This window comes from Canis lupus, chromosome 34 (genome assembly GCF_003254725.2).
Source record: "Canis lupus dingo isolate Sandy chromosome 34, ASM325472v2, whole genome shotgun sequence".
Classification (NCBI taxonomy): domain Eukaryota; kingdom Metazoa; phylum Chordata; class Mammalia; order Carnivora; family Canidae; genus Canis; species Canis lupus.
In genome coordinates, this window is record NC_064276.1 from 34,525,689 (window position 1) to 34,539,538 (window position 13,850).

Sequence of the window (13,850 nt, forward strand, 5' to 3'; positions counted from 1 at the left end):
GGATTAATTACTAGATCTTGAACATCCGGAGGAAAAAGAAACTTTGAACATTCAATGTGCTTTGAAAAAGAAAAGCTATACTTATGAGCTAACTGAACAGCAGTAAGAGGGACGTTACTAGGTTATAATGAAGGGGTTAGATTGAAAAACTTTATCCTATTATTTTGGACGGCACTGATGCAGATGCTGTGTGTTAAAGGGATCTAAGTGCCTGATGAAGAATTTTGAAATAGCCAAGAAGGAAAGCTTAAATATCAGTTTCTCTAGCGGTTGACTTCCTCTGATTAAAAAATAAATAAAACTATAAACATTTTAGAGCGCTTTTAGGAAAACGAGCCCTCCTCCTACACAATAAAGAGAAAAATACCGTATGAAAGATTGCAGATGGGTGAGACTTACTGTTATCACTTTAGGGAGCTTTCTTTTGAGCTGCTCCCCAATTATGTTTCCAACCTTCCCCGCCCCATCTATGGAGAGGTGAGGCTAAGCTGAAGTGTCACCATTTTCATGAAGAAGAGAGGAATGGGTAGGGGAGATACCAGGGCTGGGACAGGGAACTGTGGGGAATAGATTTCCCCATTAGAAGTAAAGCCTCATAAAAGAAGGTGGTTCAAAGTGAGTTAAGAAGCTGTCGAGATCTATAACTGTGTTTTATTTTTCTACAAGAAAATAGGTGTCTCAAAAAAAAAAAAAAGGAAAGAAAATAGGTGTCTCTGCAACATAATCAATAGGGAGACTATCACATATTTTAAGAATGAGATTTTTCCGTGTGGTTCCAGATGGCCAGAAAGAGACCAATAGGTGAACATAATAGTGACACAGATTTTTGGCTTGACAAAAGAAGAAAATCTGATAATTAGAGGTCTCCATCCAAGTAATGAGCTTTGCATTCCAGGAGGTGCTGTTTAAATGTGTGCTGCATGGCTAGCATGTGTGGAATATGTTCAACCATCCTATTAAAGGATTAGAATAGACGACCTTTGTAAGACGTGCCAAGCCTGGCAGTCTGGGAGTCTAGGAAATGCCTCCCTGATACCTACAGAGGGTCCATAAGCCTCATTATTTGCTGGCGGGGAGAATATGGTAAGATAAAATCATGATCGTCTTCATTGTTTGCATCCAACTAAGATTTCAGCTGAAGTTTATAAATTGCTGACTTAAAGCCTTTTGGGGTGAGAGGTAATGTTACTAGATTGGATCAGTTCCAATAACTGAACTTATCAATATTACAGTTGGGGTATTACTCTGATAACTTCAGCACTTTTTCAGTAGTGTCAAGCATTTGCTGCACCACGGTTCAAAAGTTTGCAATAGGTTTAAAATTGCTTCAGTTTAAAGCAATGCCTGAAGTGAAGAGCAGAGGGGCTTGGGGAAAGAGTGGGACTCCAGACTTTAGATCTACAAATACAAATACTCTATACGCAAGTATTTGTGCCAACTTCTCATCCGTAGGAATTGCTAAATTGCTCTACTGTAGGTTTATCAATTGGCCTCAAAACTAAAAACTCCATTTATTATCTTATTGTTCAAAATAATCTTGACCTGAAACTTATCTTTTTGGAATACTTCTAGTTACCTTCAGACTTCAGCTCACTTTCAAAGCTGAAGATGCTTGGATTAACAGGAAATCAGTTCCCTTCGTTTCCAGAAGAAATCCTTTCTTTAGAGTCTTTAGAGAAATTATACATTGGGCAAGACCAGGGAATGAAGCTCACCTATATTCCAGAACACATTAGCAAACTACAGGTAAGCCTCCCCAAATGAGTAAGCAAAGAAGTCCATGCCTACTGATTCTTTAAGTTGGCTGATACTGAGAAAACACGGTGGCATCCCCAGAGGCTTGAGGGAATCCTCCATATTAGATTTCCAGCCCCAAACAGCCAGTCATTCTAGCACTGTTTTCCTGAACCCCTGGATGCATATGCAAAGAACATAGCCAAGAGGCTATGCCATGCCATACTCCTCTCCGCTGTGCAGTTTGGCATGTTTTATTTGCAGAAATTGAGCCCTAAATAAAAGGAAAAGGAGAAAAAATGAGTGGGAAATATCAGAAAGGGAGACAGCACATGAGAGACTCCTAACTCTGGGAAACGAACAAGGGGTGGTGGAAGGGGAGGTGGGCTGGGGGGGGGGTGACTGGGTGACGGGCACTGAAGGGGGCACTTGATGGGATGAGCACTGGGTCTTATGCTATATGTTGGCAAATTGAACTCCAATAAAAATAAATAAATAAATAAATAAATAAATAAATAAATAAATAAATAAAACCTGGGAATTAGCAAAAAAAATAAAAATTAAAAAAAAAACCTGAAAAAAAAAAAAAGGAAATTGAGCCCTATCACTTTCCATTTGATTTCTACCTTTTGTAAGAGGCCCCTGAAAATTGTACTATTTTTTAAGTTAAAGTATCCTACAGGTGATATGGCTAGGGGTCTGCATTCTGGATGGGTCAATGTGACCTCCCTCCCTGTATGATGGTGGGCAAATCAGGGTTTAACACGGTCCCAGGATCCTATAGAGATGGGCCCACACGCAGCCCCGTGCTAAATCCTAACAAAGCAACAGGATAACTTCATTCAAAGTAGCCATACCCCTGTGTCTTAATGTATGCATACTTTAAAGAATTGAGATTTTTTTCCCCATATTTGTTGTCCTGCGCTCTTACTAATGTTAAAGTAGGTGTGGGCCACAACATGAGCCCCAGTTGTGGAGCTGAGCGACAGCATGTATGGCATGGGTACTTCTCACCTGTGACACAGATGTCCTATTCCTGATTCTCCACTGCTTTGCCCTGGGTTCAGAATTCTTATCATCTGGCTCCTTGATACGCCACGGAACACTCTCTGAAAGCTTAGGGTGAGATGCAAACATTACATTTTTGCCCAGTGGATTTGAAAATAACTAATTCGTTTGCACATTTTGGCTACTTCCACCTGGACAGTGTTAGATTGATACTTGATGCACTTTTAGTCCTACAGCAACTGCTGCTGCTAATTAGCTATTGAAGGGGAGCAAATGATATAAATTATCACAGTTATTTTTCTGTAAAGTTCTTGTGAAACAAACATGAGATTCCCGTGTTTTCTTTTCCCTGCATAAATGGGAACCACATCCAATGGTTTTACCCAAAAATAATTTTATGTTTTGATGATGGTTCTTAGTTTCGTCGTTGACCCAATGCTCACTATCCCCATTGAAAGAGCATGGGAACTCACCAGTGAGTCTGGTTTTCTTAATTCTTTTATCAATGTCAGGATCATTATGGTCTACTCCTATGTTTTTCAGAGTCTTAAAGAGTTGTATGTGGAGAACAATCATCTGGAGTACCTGCCCACATCTTTGGGATCAATGCCTAACCTGGAAATTCTTGACTGCCGCCACAACTGGCTTAAGAAACTTCCAAATTCCATTTGCCAGGCACAAGGTAAGGAATCTCAGTAGAGATCCTCAGCCTAGAGGAGTGCGAGGCCAGCATTTCTCATGTTGAAGCATTTCCCACTTCCTTGGTTCACTCAAGACTAATCTCAATGTTCAGAGAGCTTAGCCCTACCCCCATTACCTCCTCGCAGGTCTCACTAGTGAGACAGGGAAGGCCAGGTGCCTGATACAGGTAAGAACCTCAGGAAGGCAGTTAGATTGTTTATTTGGAACTGAAGGGAGAAGGAAAGAGCAACTGCAGAGAAAATCAGCATTCCTCCTTACAGTCATTATGCCACCGACAGTCCTTTTCTGCCTACCTACTACCTGCCAGAGTTTGGAGCCGGGGGTCCTAGAGCAAATTTGCGTTAGGTCACTAAGTCACTTGAATAAAATGAAAAGTGTTGACCTAGAGTGGTGAAGTCAGCAAGGGGCGGGGGGTACTTCTGGAGCTGTGGGACTGGCATGAAAAATCACATATGATTCATATTTAAACACCCAAACATTTGACACTAGGTTAAACCATTCTTTATTTGTACATGCATCAATCCATCCATCCATTTACCAGCCTTTTGCTGAGCTTCTGGTGGGACCAAATAAAATGTGTTTTTTTTTTTTTTTTTTTTTTTTTGCCATAGATTAGAGTCGAGGGGTGGGCATGTGATGCTCCTGACCATACATTTTTTTCCTGTCCTTGGTCCCTGGAGGAATGAAACGCTGTGAGATTTTTTTGGTGTGTGCTCTATTTCTGTCTCTAATATATACACTGGCTCCAACAATCTGAATTGTTAGAGGGAAGAGACCTTGGCTTACCTCATTAAATCTGTGTCTTTTGATACATGACACAGCAGGAAACAAACATTTCAAACATTTCAAAGTAACTGGACTAAAGAATGCATGTTTTAACTTTGCTTCTTCTTCTTTTTTTTTTTTAAAGATGTTATTTATTCATGAGAGACACAGAGAGAGAGGCAGAGAAACTTTGCTTCTTCTTAAGATAAATCTGTCATTCAAAAATTGTTTCAGCTTTGAAAGAATTACTGCTTGAGGACAACTTGATCACCTGTCTTCCAGAGAATTTGGATAACCTGGTGAACCTCAAGGTTTTGACACTGATGGACAATCCCATGGAAGACCCCCCAAAAGAAGTGTGCATTGAAGGCAGTCAGGCTATATGGACATACTTGAAGATAAAAAGAAACAAGAAAATAATGGCAACAAAGGTAAAATCAGCAAAAATTCTGGATAACGCATTCACAGTTGCTGTGGAGAGGGGTCAGGGGTAAACATATCACAGACTGTTCTGGGGCTGCGCTTCACACATCTCTACGTCGTCCTCATTGAGAGCAGCGACTCTACTTCCTTCATCTACTCCGAATTAAGCAAGGGGATCTTTGAACCTCATCTTAGCCTTTTTGCCTTTTTGTCCTTCATCTCTTTGTCAGATAAGACAACAAACAGGCAAAAGAACCCCAAACCTCAGGATCCCAAAACAGCCTAAGATTCTTGGACTATTCACTGGACTGAAAAGTTTATATTCACAAAGTCACTAAGGCTAAAAAATTAGAAGTGAAAGTCTTTATGGAGCAGCGGTATAGAGACCAGAGTTCTGCTCTGCCACTAACTAGGGTCAGGAGGCAAAAAGCCTTTAAAAAGGAGGGTGAGCGGGATGCCTGGGTGGCTCAGTGGTTGAGCTGAGCTGCCCTCAGCCCAGGGATCAAGTCCCACATCAGGCTCCCAGCAAGGAGCCTGCTTCTCCCTCTGCCTGTGTCTCTGCCTCTCTCTCTCTCCTCTCTCTGTATCTCTCATGAATGAAAAAATAAAATCCTAAAAAAAAAAAAAAAAAAAAAAAGGAGGGGGAGCAAAGAAACTTGTCATTTCCTCTTTGCCAACCTCACCCATGGATACAATTAGGATACCCCCAGATAGGCCAGGCCAGGCCCCACTTCAGTCAGTATTCAATATTCTTTATTCGGCTGGTCCAAGCCCCCATGGTCCCCCACCCTGATGGCCTTAGTCCTCTAACCGGTATCCCCACTTCCACACCTGCTAGCCTTACTGTACTTCCACGTAGCAGTCAGCCCCATGCTGTTAAAACTTAGGTGGGATCTTTTCACTACTCTACTGAAATCCATGATTTTTTTTAGCTGAACAGTCTTTGGTTTGCAAGACCCTCACCTATCAATGGCCCTCAACCATATCAAACCTAACACCCTCTTTTATGGTAAATAGTATGTGATACCTTCTTTACTCTCCTGAAATTAAACCAAAACCCATAATTTTAATAAATGAAAATAAGGACAGCGCTGTGATATAAAGAAAAAAAGGAAAGTAATTTATCTTAAAACACTTATTTTAATATGTATATACTCAGAAGTGGCAACACTGGAAAAAGGAAAATAATACTTTTTGGATACTTCCTAAAATGCGTAAAAAGATTTTGAAAAACCACGTACACTCTTGCACATTTTAAAATTGGTGTTTTAATCCTTTTGCCACTAAGTTTAAACATTGCAAAGGATTTACTTTTCCTTGAGTTTTCAGTATTGACATCTTAAAATAAAGCTTTTAAATCAATTATTTTAAATGTCCCCAATGGAATCTAAATACCCTTATGATTTGATACAAAATACTTGAGCAAGGTCTTATTTTACAGGCAGAAATTTTTTTAAGATTTATTCGAGAGAGTGCGCGCGCATATGTGTGCTGAGTGGGAGAGGGGCAGGGGAAGAGGGAGAGAGAATCTCAAGTAGACTCCACGCTGGGCACGGAGGCCGAGGAGGGGCTCAGTCCCACTGAACCCATGAACTCATGACCTGAGCTGAAATCACCAGTCAGACGCCTAATGGACTGAGCCACCCAGGCGTCCCTATATAGGCAGAAATGTTATAATCATTTCTTTTTTATTCTTGAGCATGTATTTCTACTTCACTTTCCCCCAAGAATTGAGCTTAATGTTTTATATATATTATTTTAAGTCATTTATAGATCACCTTTCATGCTTTCAGGCAACAAAAATATTTATACAAATGAAGTTTTAAGATTAGAATTTTTTTTCTGTAACCATAGGGTTTTTTAATGTCCTGGATTGAGTCATATTACAATTATTAGTACTATAAAACTGACCAAAACACTATAAAATCCATTATATATTTTGATATTTAATTCTTTGGCCTATAGGATTTGGGAGTGACATATACAAGTGGGAGACCTTCCCACGTAGGTTCTATATCCCTGCATAAACACTACCTGTTGCTGGAACGAGACAGAATTGACATTGGTTCTGTTCCTGTATTTCGTTTTTTACAGATGAAGCCCTGAGAAGCCTTGTTTACATAGAGAAGTTGACAAGAATGGAAGCAGCTTGTGTGTGTGTGTGTGTGTGTGTGCGCGCGCGCCTCTATGATTTTGTTTTAAATGGTAATGTTCACACGTCTCTGAACTTCTTCAGATTTGCATCCCCCCCAAATCACATGGCAGGCTCTTAGTGGGCAAATCAACTGGTCTTTCCATTTTCTTGAAGGCAAAGAGCTTGGGAACCACTTGCCTTACAAAAGAATCAGGTTACCTAGTCCCTACGGCCAACGTCAATACTACCAGTCTTCTGTTTTTGAAATCGAATTGACATACAATTTTATATTAATTTCAGGTGCACAACATATTGATTTGACGATTCTATGCATTCCACGGTGCTCACCGCAAGCGTCGTCCCCATCTGCCACACACAATGTTATTACAATATTGCTGACTACATTCCCTGTCCTGAACTTTTCATCTCCATGACTTACTTACTTTATAGCTGGAAGTTTGTACCTCTTCAGCCCTTCAGCCTTCCTCCCCTATTCCACGCACCCCCACACCCACCTCCCCTCTGAGAAACAACAGTTCTCTGTATTTGTGTTTTTTGTTGTTCTTGTTTGTCTGGTTTTGTTTTCAATACTACTATTTTGTATTGTCTCTTCTTTGTGGTGTCCCAGAGGTTTTTGGAGTCCAGGGCAAAACACACCCTAGTCAGATTCAGGTGGCTGAGAGGTGTGCCAGAGAGGCAGCTGCGGAGGCCGAGGCAGGCGTGGAGAGCCAGCAGCTGTGTTCCTAGGCAGACACCTGGTAGGAAGGGGTGCATAGAGCAGGTGGAGCTCTGGAAATAGATTGCCTCCAAACTACCCACGCGTGCACCCCCTGGGAAAGTCTTTATGGACTCGGGTCCTGTCCCACAGTTGAAGACTGCCTACCCTTAAGGCAACAAAAAGCCCTGTAACTGTCTAGAACGCCTCTAGAGGGCGATTCTGTTCCCCTGGAAAACCACCACCTGAAATCACTTGTGGCGGCTCTACTCCCCATCATCTCCTCTATCCCATTTTCACTGCACGGAGGGATCCTGGGTGTTTTCCCAAGGCCCAAGCCTGCTGCTGCTCCCTCTGCCCAGAGCTGCATCCCCTCGATATGGACGAGACTCCCAGCCCTCACTTAGTCCCTGTCCAAATATCCTCATACCTGCCCTTGATCCCCCTTCTGTAAAACAGCATGCCCCGCCCACCTCATTCATTCATTTGTGCATTCATTCAGCAAATGCTCACTGAGCTTCCACTATGTGCCAGGCACTGTCGTAGGCTGTGGAAATACATAAGTGAACAAAGCAAATTTTTCTGTCCTCACGTTCCTTAGGGTCCAGTGTGATGGAAATAAGAACCTGAGAAGATATAAAACATAAAATTACAGAGTCTGTTAGAAAGTGATAAGTGGTGTTGGAAAAAAGTTCAAGCTAAGGGGAATTGAGATTGCCAGAAGTTGTGTATGTGTGTGTGTGGTGGTGGTGCTGGGGGTTGGGGGGATTTGATTAAATGAGGTAGTTGGGATAGGCCTCCTTGGGAAATGACTGGTGTAGGCAGCTCAGCCTACCCTAACAGTGTACCGTAGCCTGGGTGGCTCAACAACAGAAACTCTCTCCCAGTCCTCGAGGCTAGAAGGCCAGGATTAGGGCGGCAGCATGGTCCATCTCTGGTGAGAGCTCTTTCTGCCTTGCACACGGCTGTCTTCTTGCTGTGCCCTCACAGGACAGAGAGACAGAGTGAGTTATCTGGTGCCTCTCATGAGGGCCCTGAACCCATCAGGAGGACCCCACCTTCATGATCACATCTCAGCCTAGTTACCTCCCAAAGGTCCCTCTCCAAATACAATCACATTAGGGGCTGGGGCTTTTAATAGGAGTTGGAGGTGAGGGGACACAATCCAGTCCGCAGCCGTGCCAATTGAGCCAACAATTGAAGAACTGGAGGTTAAGCCATCTGGATGCTGGGAGGAGTGTTCTGAGCAGAAGCAGCAGCAAAAGCAGAGGCCGTGAGCTGGGGTCGTGCTGGGTGTGTCCAGCTGTGAGCAGGCCTGCACAGCTGGAGCAGAGTGAGCAAGGCGAGGGAATAGTTAGGAGGTCAGGGAGCAGATCACAGACGGCCTTGTGACGCCCCTCCTAAGGACTTGAGCTTTTATTCTGAGAGAAGTGGGGGAGGCACCAAAAGGCTCAGAGCCTAGCACTAGAGGAGGGACGCTTCTGAGCATGTAGGAGGGAACAGGATCTCTGAAGGAGTGAGGGGCCGGCCCAGCAGTCCAGTGACAAGAGGAAAGGCAGGTACAAGCCCTCCTCATCCCCTTACTGTGCCCTGTTGTCTCTGTGCCATTTACCACCATCTAGCAGATCATAAATTCCTGTATTTATTGTCTCCTTTGGCGGCAGTGTGAGGGCAGTGACATTGGCATTTAGCTGCTGTTTCCTAAATGTCTAGAACAGTGCCTGGGACATAAAAGCACTGAATTTTTTTTTAAACGATTTTATTTATTTATTCATGAGAGAGAGAGAGACAGAGACAGAGACAGAGGCACGGGCAGAGGGAGAAGCAGGCTCCATGCAGGGAGCCTGGGACTCCAGGACCTTGCCCTGAGCCAAAGGCACAGGCTCAACCACCCAGGCGTCCCTGAATTTTTTTTTTTTAACTTGTTTTCCTTTTTACATTTGCCAGAATGACTGGCCAATTCAGATAGGGAGAGAAAATAAGGTGTAGAGTTCTGATGATATTATATCCTCCACATCTTTAAAACTACATACCAGAACGAAGAGATAGCCATCCCCAGTCTGGAGGGATACCAACTGACGACTGACACTGTTTGGGTTTATCTTGTCTTCAGATTCAGGCATGGTGGCGTGGAACAATGGTCCGGAAAGGACTGGGGATATTTGAAGAACTGCAAAGACTGCTAAAGAAAGGAAAGAATTCTCCAAAAGATAAGAAAGGGGAAAAAGATGCAAAAGGAAAACCTGTAAAGAAAAAAAAGAGATAATTCTGTAATGAATTGAGATAATGAACCCTGTTGGATTAAGAAGGCAAAATATGTAGGAGTGAAGATGCCTACCACGCTGAAATTATTCATAGAATCATGATTATGTCTAAAAATAAAGACTCTTACTTTATTGAATGAACTCTTTACGGCTAAAATGATACGATACCTGGGAACAGTGGCAGAAAAATATCAGGGAGAGGTAAGTGTGAGGGACCCAAATGAAACAAGACGGGCCATGAGTTGAAAATTGTAGATGCCTGTGATAGGTAAGTGGAGGTTGATCCTGTCTACTTTAAAACTTTATTTTAGTAACCTCTACCACCAACGTGAGGCTTGACCTCATGACCCCGAGATCAAGACTCCTATGCTCTTCTGACTGAGCCAGCCAGGTACCCCGACAACTTTACATTTTGAAATAGAGACTCACAAAAATATCCAAAGAAATGGACAGGGAGGTTCGTGCACCCTTCGCTCTCCCTCAGCGTTGACATCTCGCATGACTCTAAGACAATACCAAAACCAGAAAATTTACATTGGTGCCATCAACTGGGCTTTTTCAGATCCCATCAGTTGTAGGAACACTTTGTGTGTGTGTGTGTGTGTGTGTGTGTAGTTCAATGCAGTTTTGCCACATGTAGCTTTACGTAACCAACGCAAGTCTCCCTGTGCTACTCCTTTTAGTCACACCTACCATCTACCCCATCTCCCGGTCCCTAACCTTTTTTCCCCAGCTCTATAATTTTGTTATTTCAGGGAAGTCATATAAATGGAATCTCATATGTGTAGCCTTTGGGGATTGGCTTTTTAACTCAGCATAACTCAAAGTCCATCCACATTGTCACATGCATCAATTTGTTGCTGAGCAGTATTGCCTAGTTCCATAGTTTAATCATTCACCCACTGAAGGATATTGGTCTGTTTCTGGTTTTTGGTTAGTTGTTCATAGATTTTGCCTATGTCATATAAACACAAGAGCATAGGTGCTCATGGAATTCACGGGAATGCCCAGAGAATGAAGAATACCACAATTCCCTAAAACAACCCCATGTACATGACCCAAAAGTTCCTCATCCTGATGACCTTCTTTTGGAGTAATATTAATTTCAAATCCTACGTATCGTTCAAGCAACGATTGCAATATAAATTACCAGTGTAGCAACAAGAAACCAAACATAATTTGCCCAAAGTGTGTCAGAATAGAAATGTGTAAAAAAAAAAAAAAAAAGAATAGAAATGTGTGAGCAAACATTTCTGCTGTGCAATGAGTTTCATGCTCCTGCAACAGATAACCCAAAATTTCTAAAATCACTTAGAGCAAGACAAAGACCTTAATAAATCAGATAGGTTTTACAGAGAATATTCCATGCCAAAAAAATGCCCAGAGGGTAATGTTCCCTTATTTTAATAATAGAAAATTTTACTTTATTTTAATAAGATGTGTTTTTGATACTGGGTTTCAATATTTTTGACCACTTTTTTTACCAAGATGCAGATATCTGTGACCATTTCTAGTGTTCATGGTTTATATCTGAGATAAAAAGCACCAGAACATAAAACAATAAACCGTGGAAGGGTACGCTTGCTGCTACAAATGCACATAGATCATATTAAGACACATATAATAGTAAAGATAGTGTGAAACTGTCATAGCTAGTGCCTTTCACATTAGAATTTCACACACATACACACTCACTCACACTTATATTTAGAACATTTATCATGTAGGAAAAAAGGCAGAAAATTCCAGGGCAAGAAAAAAAAGGAAACGTATTACCAAAATCTAAACATTTTTGGCAGGCCTTCTACACAGTGAGTGAACTATACATCCAAAATAAATGGAAGTCCATGGAGGCAGGGCATCCTTGTCATTAGAGAGTAAAATCGTGCTTAGATTACTAGATACATATTTACAACGCTTTTTTTTTTAAGATTTTATTTACTTGTTCATGAGAGATACAGAGAGAGAGGCAGAGACACAGGCAGAGGGAGAAGGAGGCTCTATGCAGGGAGCCTGATGTGGGACTCGATCCCAGGACTGCAGGATCACACCCTGAGTCAAAGGCAAGACGCTCAACCACTGAGCCACCCAGGCGTCCCTTTACAACGCTTTTGTAACATGGGGCCAACCAAACAGCCCAGAAGCTGACACTCTGATTACACTGAATGAATGAATCTCATTCATGTTTTTTCCTATAGCGTAGTGACGCCTTGGGAGGCCACCCTACTGACCCTCGCCCAGGTCAAAGTGAATGCTGCCTCTGTGATCTTGCTGAAAATGTTCTAGTTCTTCCTCCTGTGAGGTGGGGAGGATCCATCTTTTCATGCCTATCTCAGTGATCTTGGAAAGTTTGGCGACAGCACATAACAAGTGTCTAAACCAGCGTCCGCAATCCCGGGAGGTTGAGGGCCGAAGGCTGATATCCAGCTCGCTTAGCTCTTTGAGGAACCCCACGTTTTGGCAGAAGATGGCCCATCCTGCATCACAGATGCTGTCGTTATAGCTCAGGTCGAGCTTCTGCAGCTTGGCCAGATGACCCGCCTGTATCACCGATGCTGAAAAATAAAATGACACCGAATGCTAAAATACGAGGACACTTTCCCCAGTGGCTGTTTGCCGCTTCCAGTAACACAGTAGTTCCAAGATTAGTGATGACAAGACTGGTGGTTCCTAAGGATTTGTTACTGGCTAGCAGCTTTATCCAGGATGTCTGAAGTCACTTTAGGACCCAAGCCCACGTACAGCTTGAGGACTGTTTTTTTCCTTTCCAAATCCCACCCCAAAGAATATCTTTTTTGTCAAGTTTCTGCTCTTGGCTCCACTAGAGTTCCCAGCCCTGCCTGTAGACTCTAATTCAATGTGGGGAGTGGTGGCTCGCTGGCTTTAACCAAGGACCATTTGTCAAAGGTCCTCTTGCTGTTTGATGCTGTTGAATTGTCCACTGCTCACTCCACCATTCTTCATTCAGCAAGTATTTAACTGAGCACCTTTCACGTGCAAGATACACCTGGGTGATTTCTAAGTCACCTTAGGGACCTCCAGTTCATAGGACACTTCTCCCTTTGAGGAGCACACATCGCAGTACTACTAAAAGGGCACCTGCTAAATAGTAGTTGGTGATGAAGCTGAGAAAAGAGAGTCACAGGTGTGAGAGGAGCTAGGAGAGGCGCCCAAAGCAAGCCGCGCGTGCTTCCCTTGCCAGCAAATGCAGGCCTGGACTAGAGATCAGACGAGCGACACAGGGTCTCAGAGTTGGCAGGGGCCTCGGAGGTCTCCTCACTCAGCCTCCATGTCAGTGACCCGAGAGGACTCTGTCACAGCCTCCCTACTGGTGACCAGCCGGCTCCTGTCGGAAGCACCCCCCTCAGGTTGCACCAGCAAAGTGAGGTGGCTAAGGTAGTGCACGCTTGGTAGACCACAGTACAGTGTACCCATAACTTCTATATGTACCGGGAAACCAGAAAATTTACTTGACTTGCTTTTTTTTTTTTTTTTTTTGCAATATTTGCTTTATTGTGGTAGTTTGGAACCAACCCCATAATACCTCTGATATACGACTATATTTTGCTTATTTATCCTACAATATTATTGACTACAGTCTCTAAGCTATACTTTCCAACTGCGTGACTTATATATTTTTATACATCTTAGTTCCCTTTATCTATTTCACCCATTTGCCACCCACCTCCCCTCTGGTAACTATAAGTTTGTTCTCTGCATTAAGACTCTGTTTTTTGTCTTGTTTGTCTTGTATTTTTAGATTCCACATATAAATGAAATCATATAGTATTTGTCTTTCTCTGACTTATTTCACTCGGGATTATATCGTCTAAGTCCAACCATGTTGTCACAAATGGCAGAATCTCATTCTTAGGGCACCCGACCAGTTCAGTCCGTAGAGCATGTGACTTGATCTTGAGTTCAAGATCATTGAGGCGATGATCCCATCACTGGGTCGTAAGTTCAAGCCACATGTTGGGCACAGAGCTTACTTGAAAAATAAAGAAATAAAATGTGTGTATCAAAAAAAAACCAAACAAACAAACCTCTATTTTATGGCTAATACTCCAGTGTGTGTGTGTACCACGCTTTATCCATTTTTTTT

The 13,850-nt window shown here is 42.6% G+C and overlaps 2 protein-coding genes across 9 annotated transcripts in view; one reads left to right on the forward strand and one right to left on the reverse strand.

The window, feature by feature from the left end:
• The window catches only part of LRRIQ4 (leucine rich repeats and IQ motif containing 4), a 20,099-nt gene extending 10,222 nt beyond the window's left edge, over nt 1-9,877 (forward strand). For 3 of the 7 annotated variants that reach the window (XM_025425539.3, XM_025425537.2, XM_025425538.2), the window contains 4 exons: nt 1,573-1,746; nt 3,286-3,424; nt 4,444-4,640; nt 9,595-9,877. In XM_025425539.3, coding sequence (XP_025281324.1) covers nt 1,573-1,746; nt 3,286-3,424; nt 4,444-4,640; nt 9,595-9,747 — 663 coding nt within the window. In that variant the 3' untranslated portion in view covers nt 9,748-9,877. Of the gene's footprint in view, nt 1-1,572; nt 1,747-3,285; nt 3,425-4,354; nt 4,641-6,726; nt 6,943-7,066; nt 7,312-9,594 lie in introns of those variants that run through there. The other 4 variants (XM_025425540.3, XM_025425541.3, XM_025425542.3 and 1 more) reach the window with 4 other exon arrangements.
• Nucleotides 9,878-10,910: 1,033 nt separating this feature from the next.
• LRRC31 (leucine rich repeat containing 31) overlaps nt 10,911-13,850 on the reverse strand; it is a 44,743-nt gene continuing 41,803 nt past the window's right edge. Inside the window, exon 11 of one of the 2 annotated variants that reach the window (XM_025425544.3) lies at nt 10,911-12,300. In XM_025425544.3, coding sequence (XP_025281329.1) covers nt 11,969-12,300 — 332 coding nt within the window. In that variant the 3' untranslated portion in view covers nt 10,911-11,968. The remainder of the gene's footprint in view (nt 12,301-13,850) is intronic. The other variant, XM_025425545.3, reaches the window with a different exon arrangement.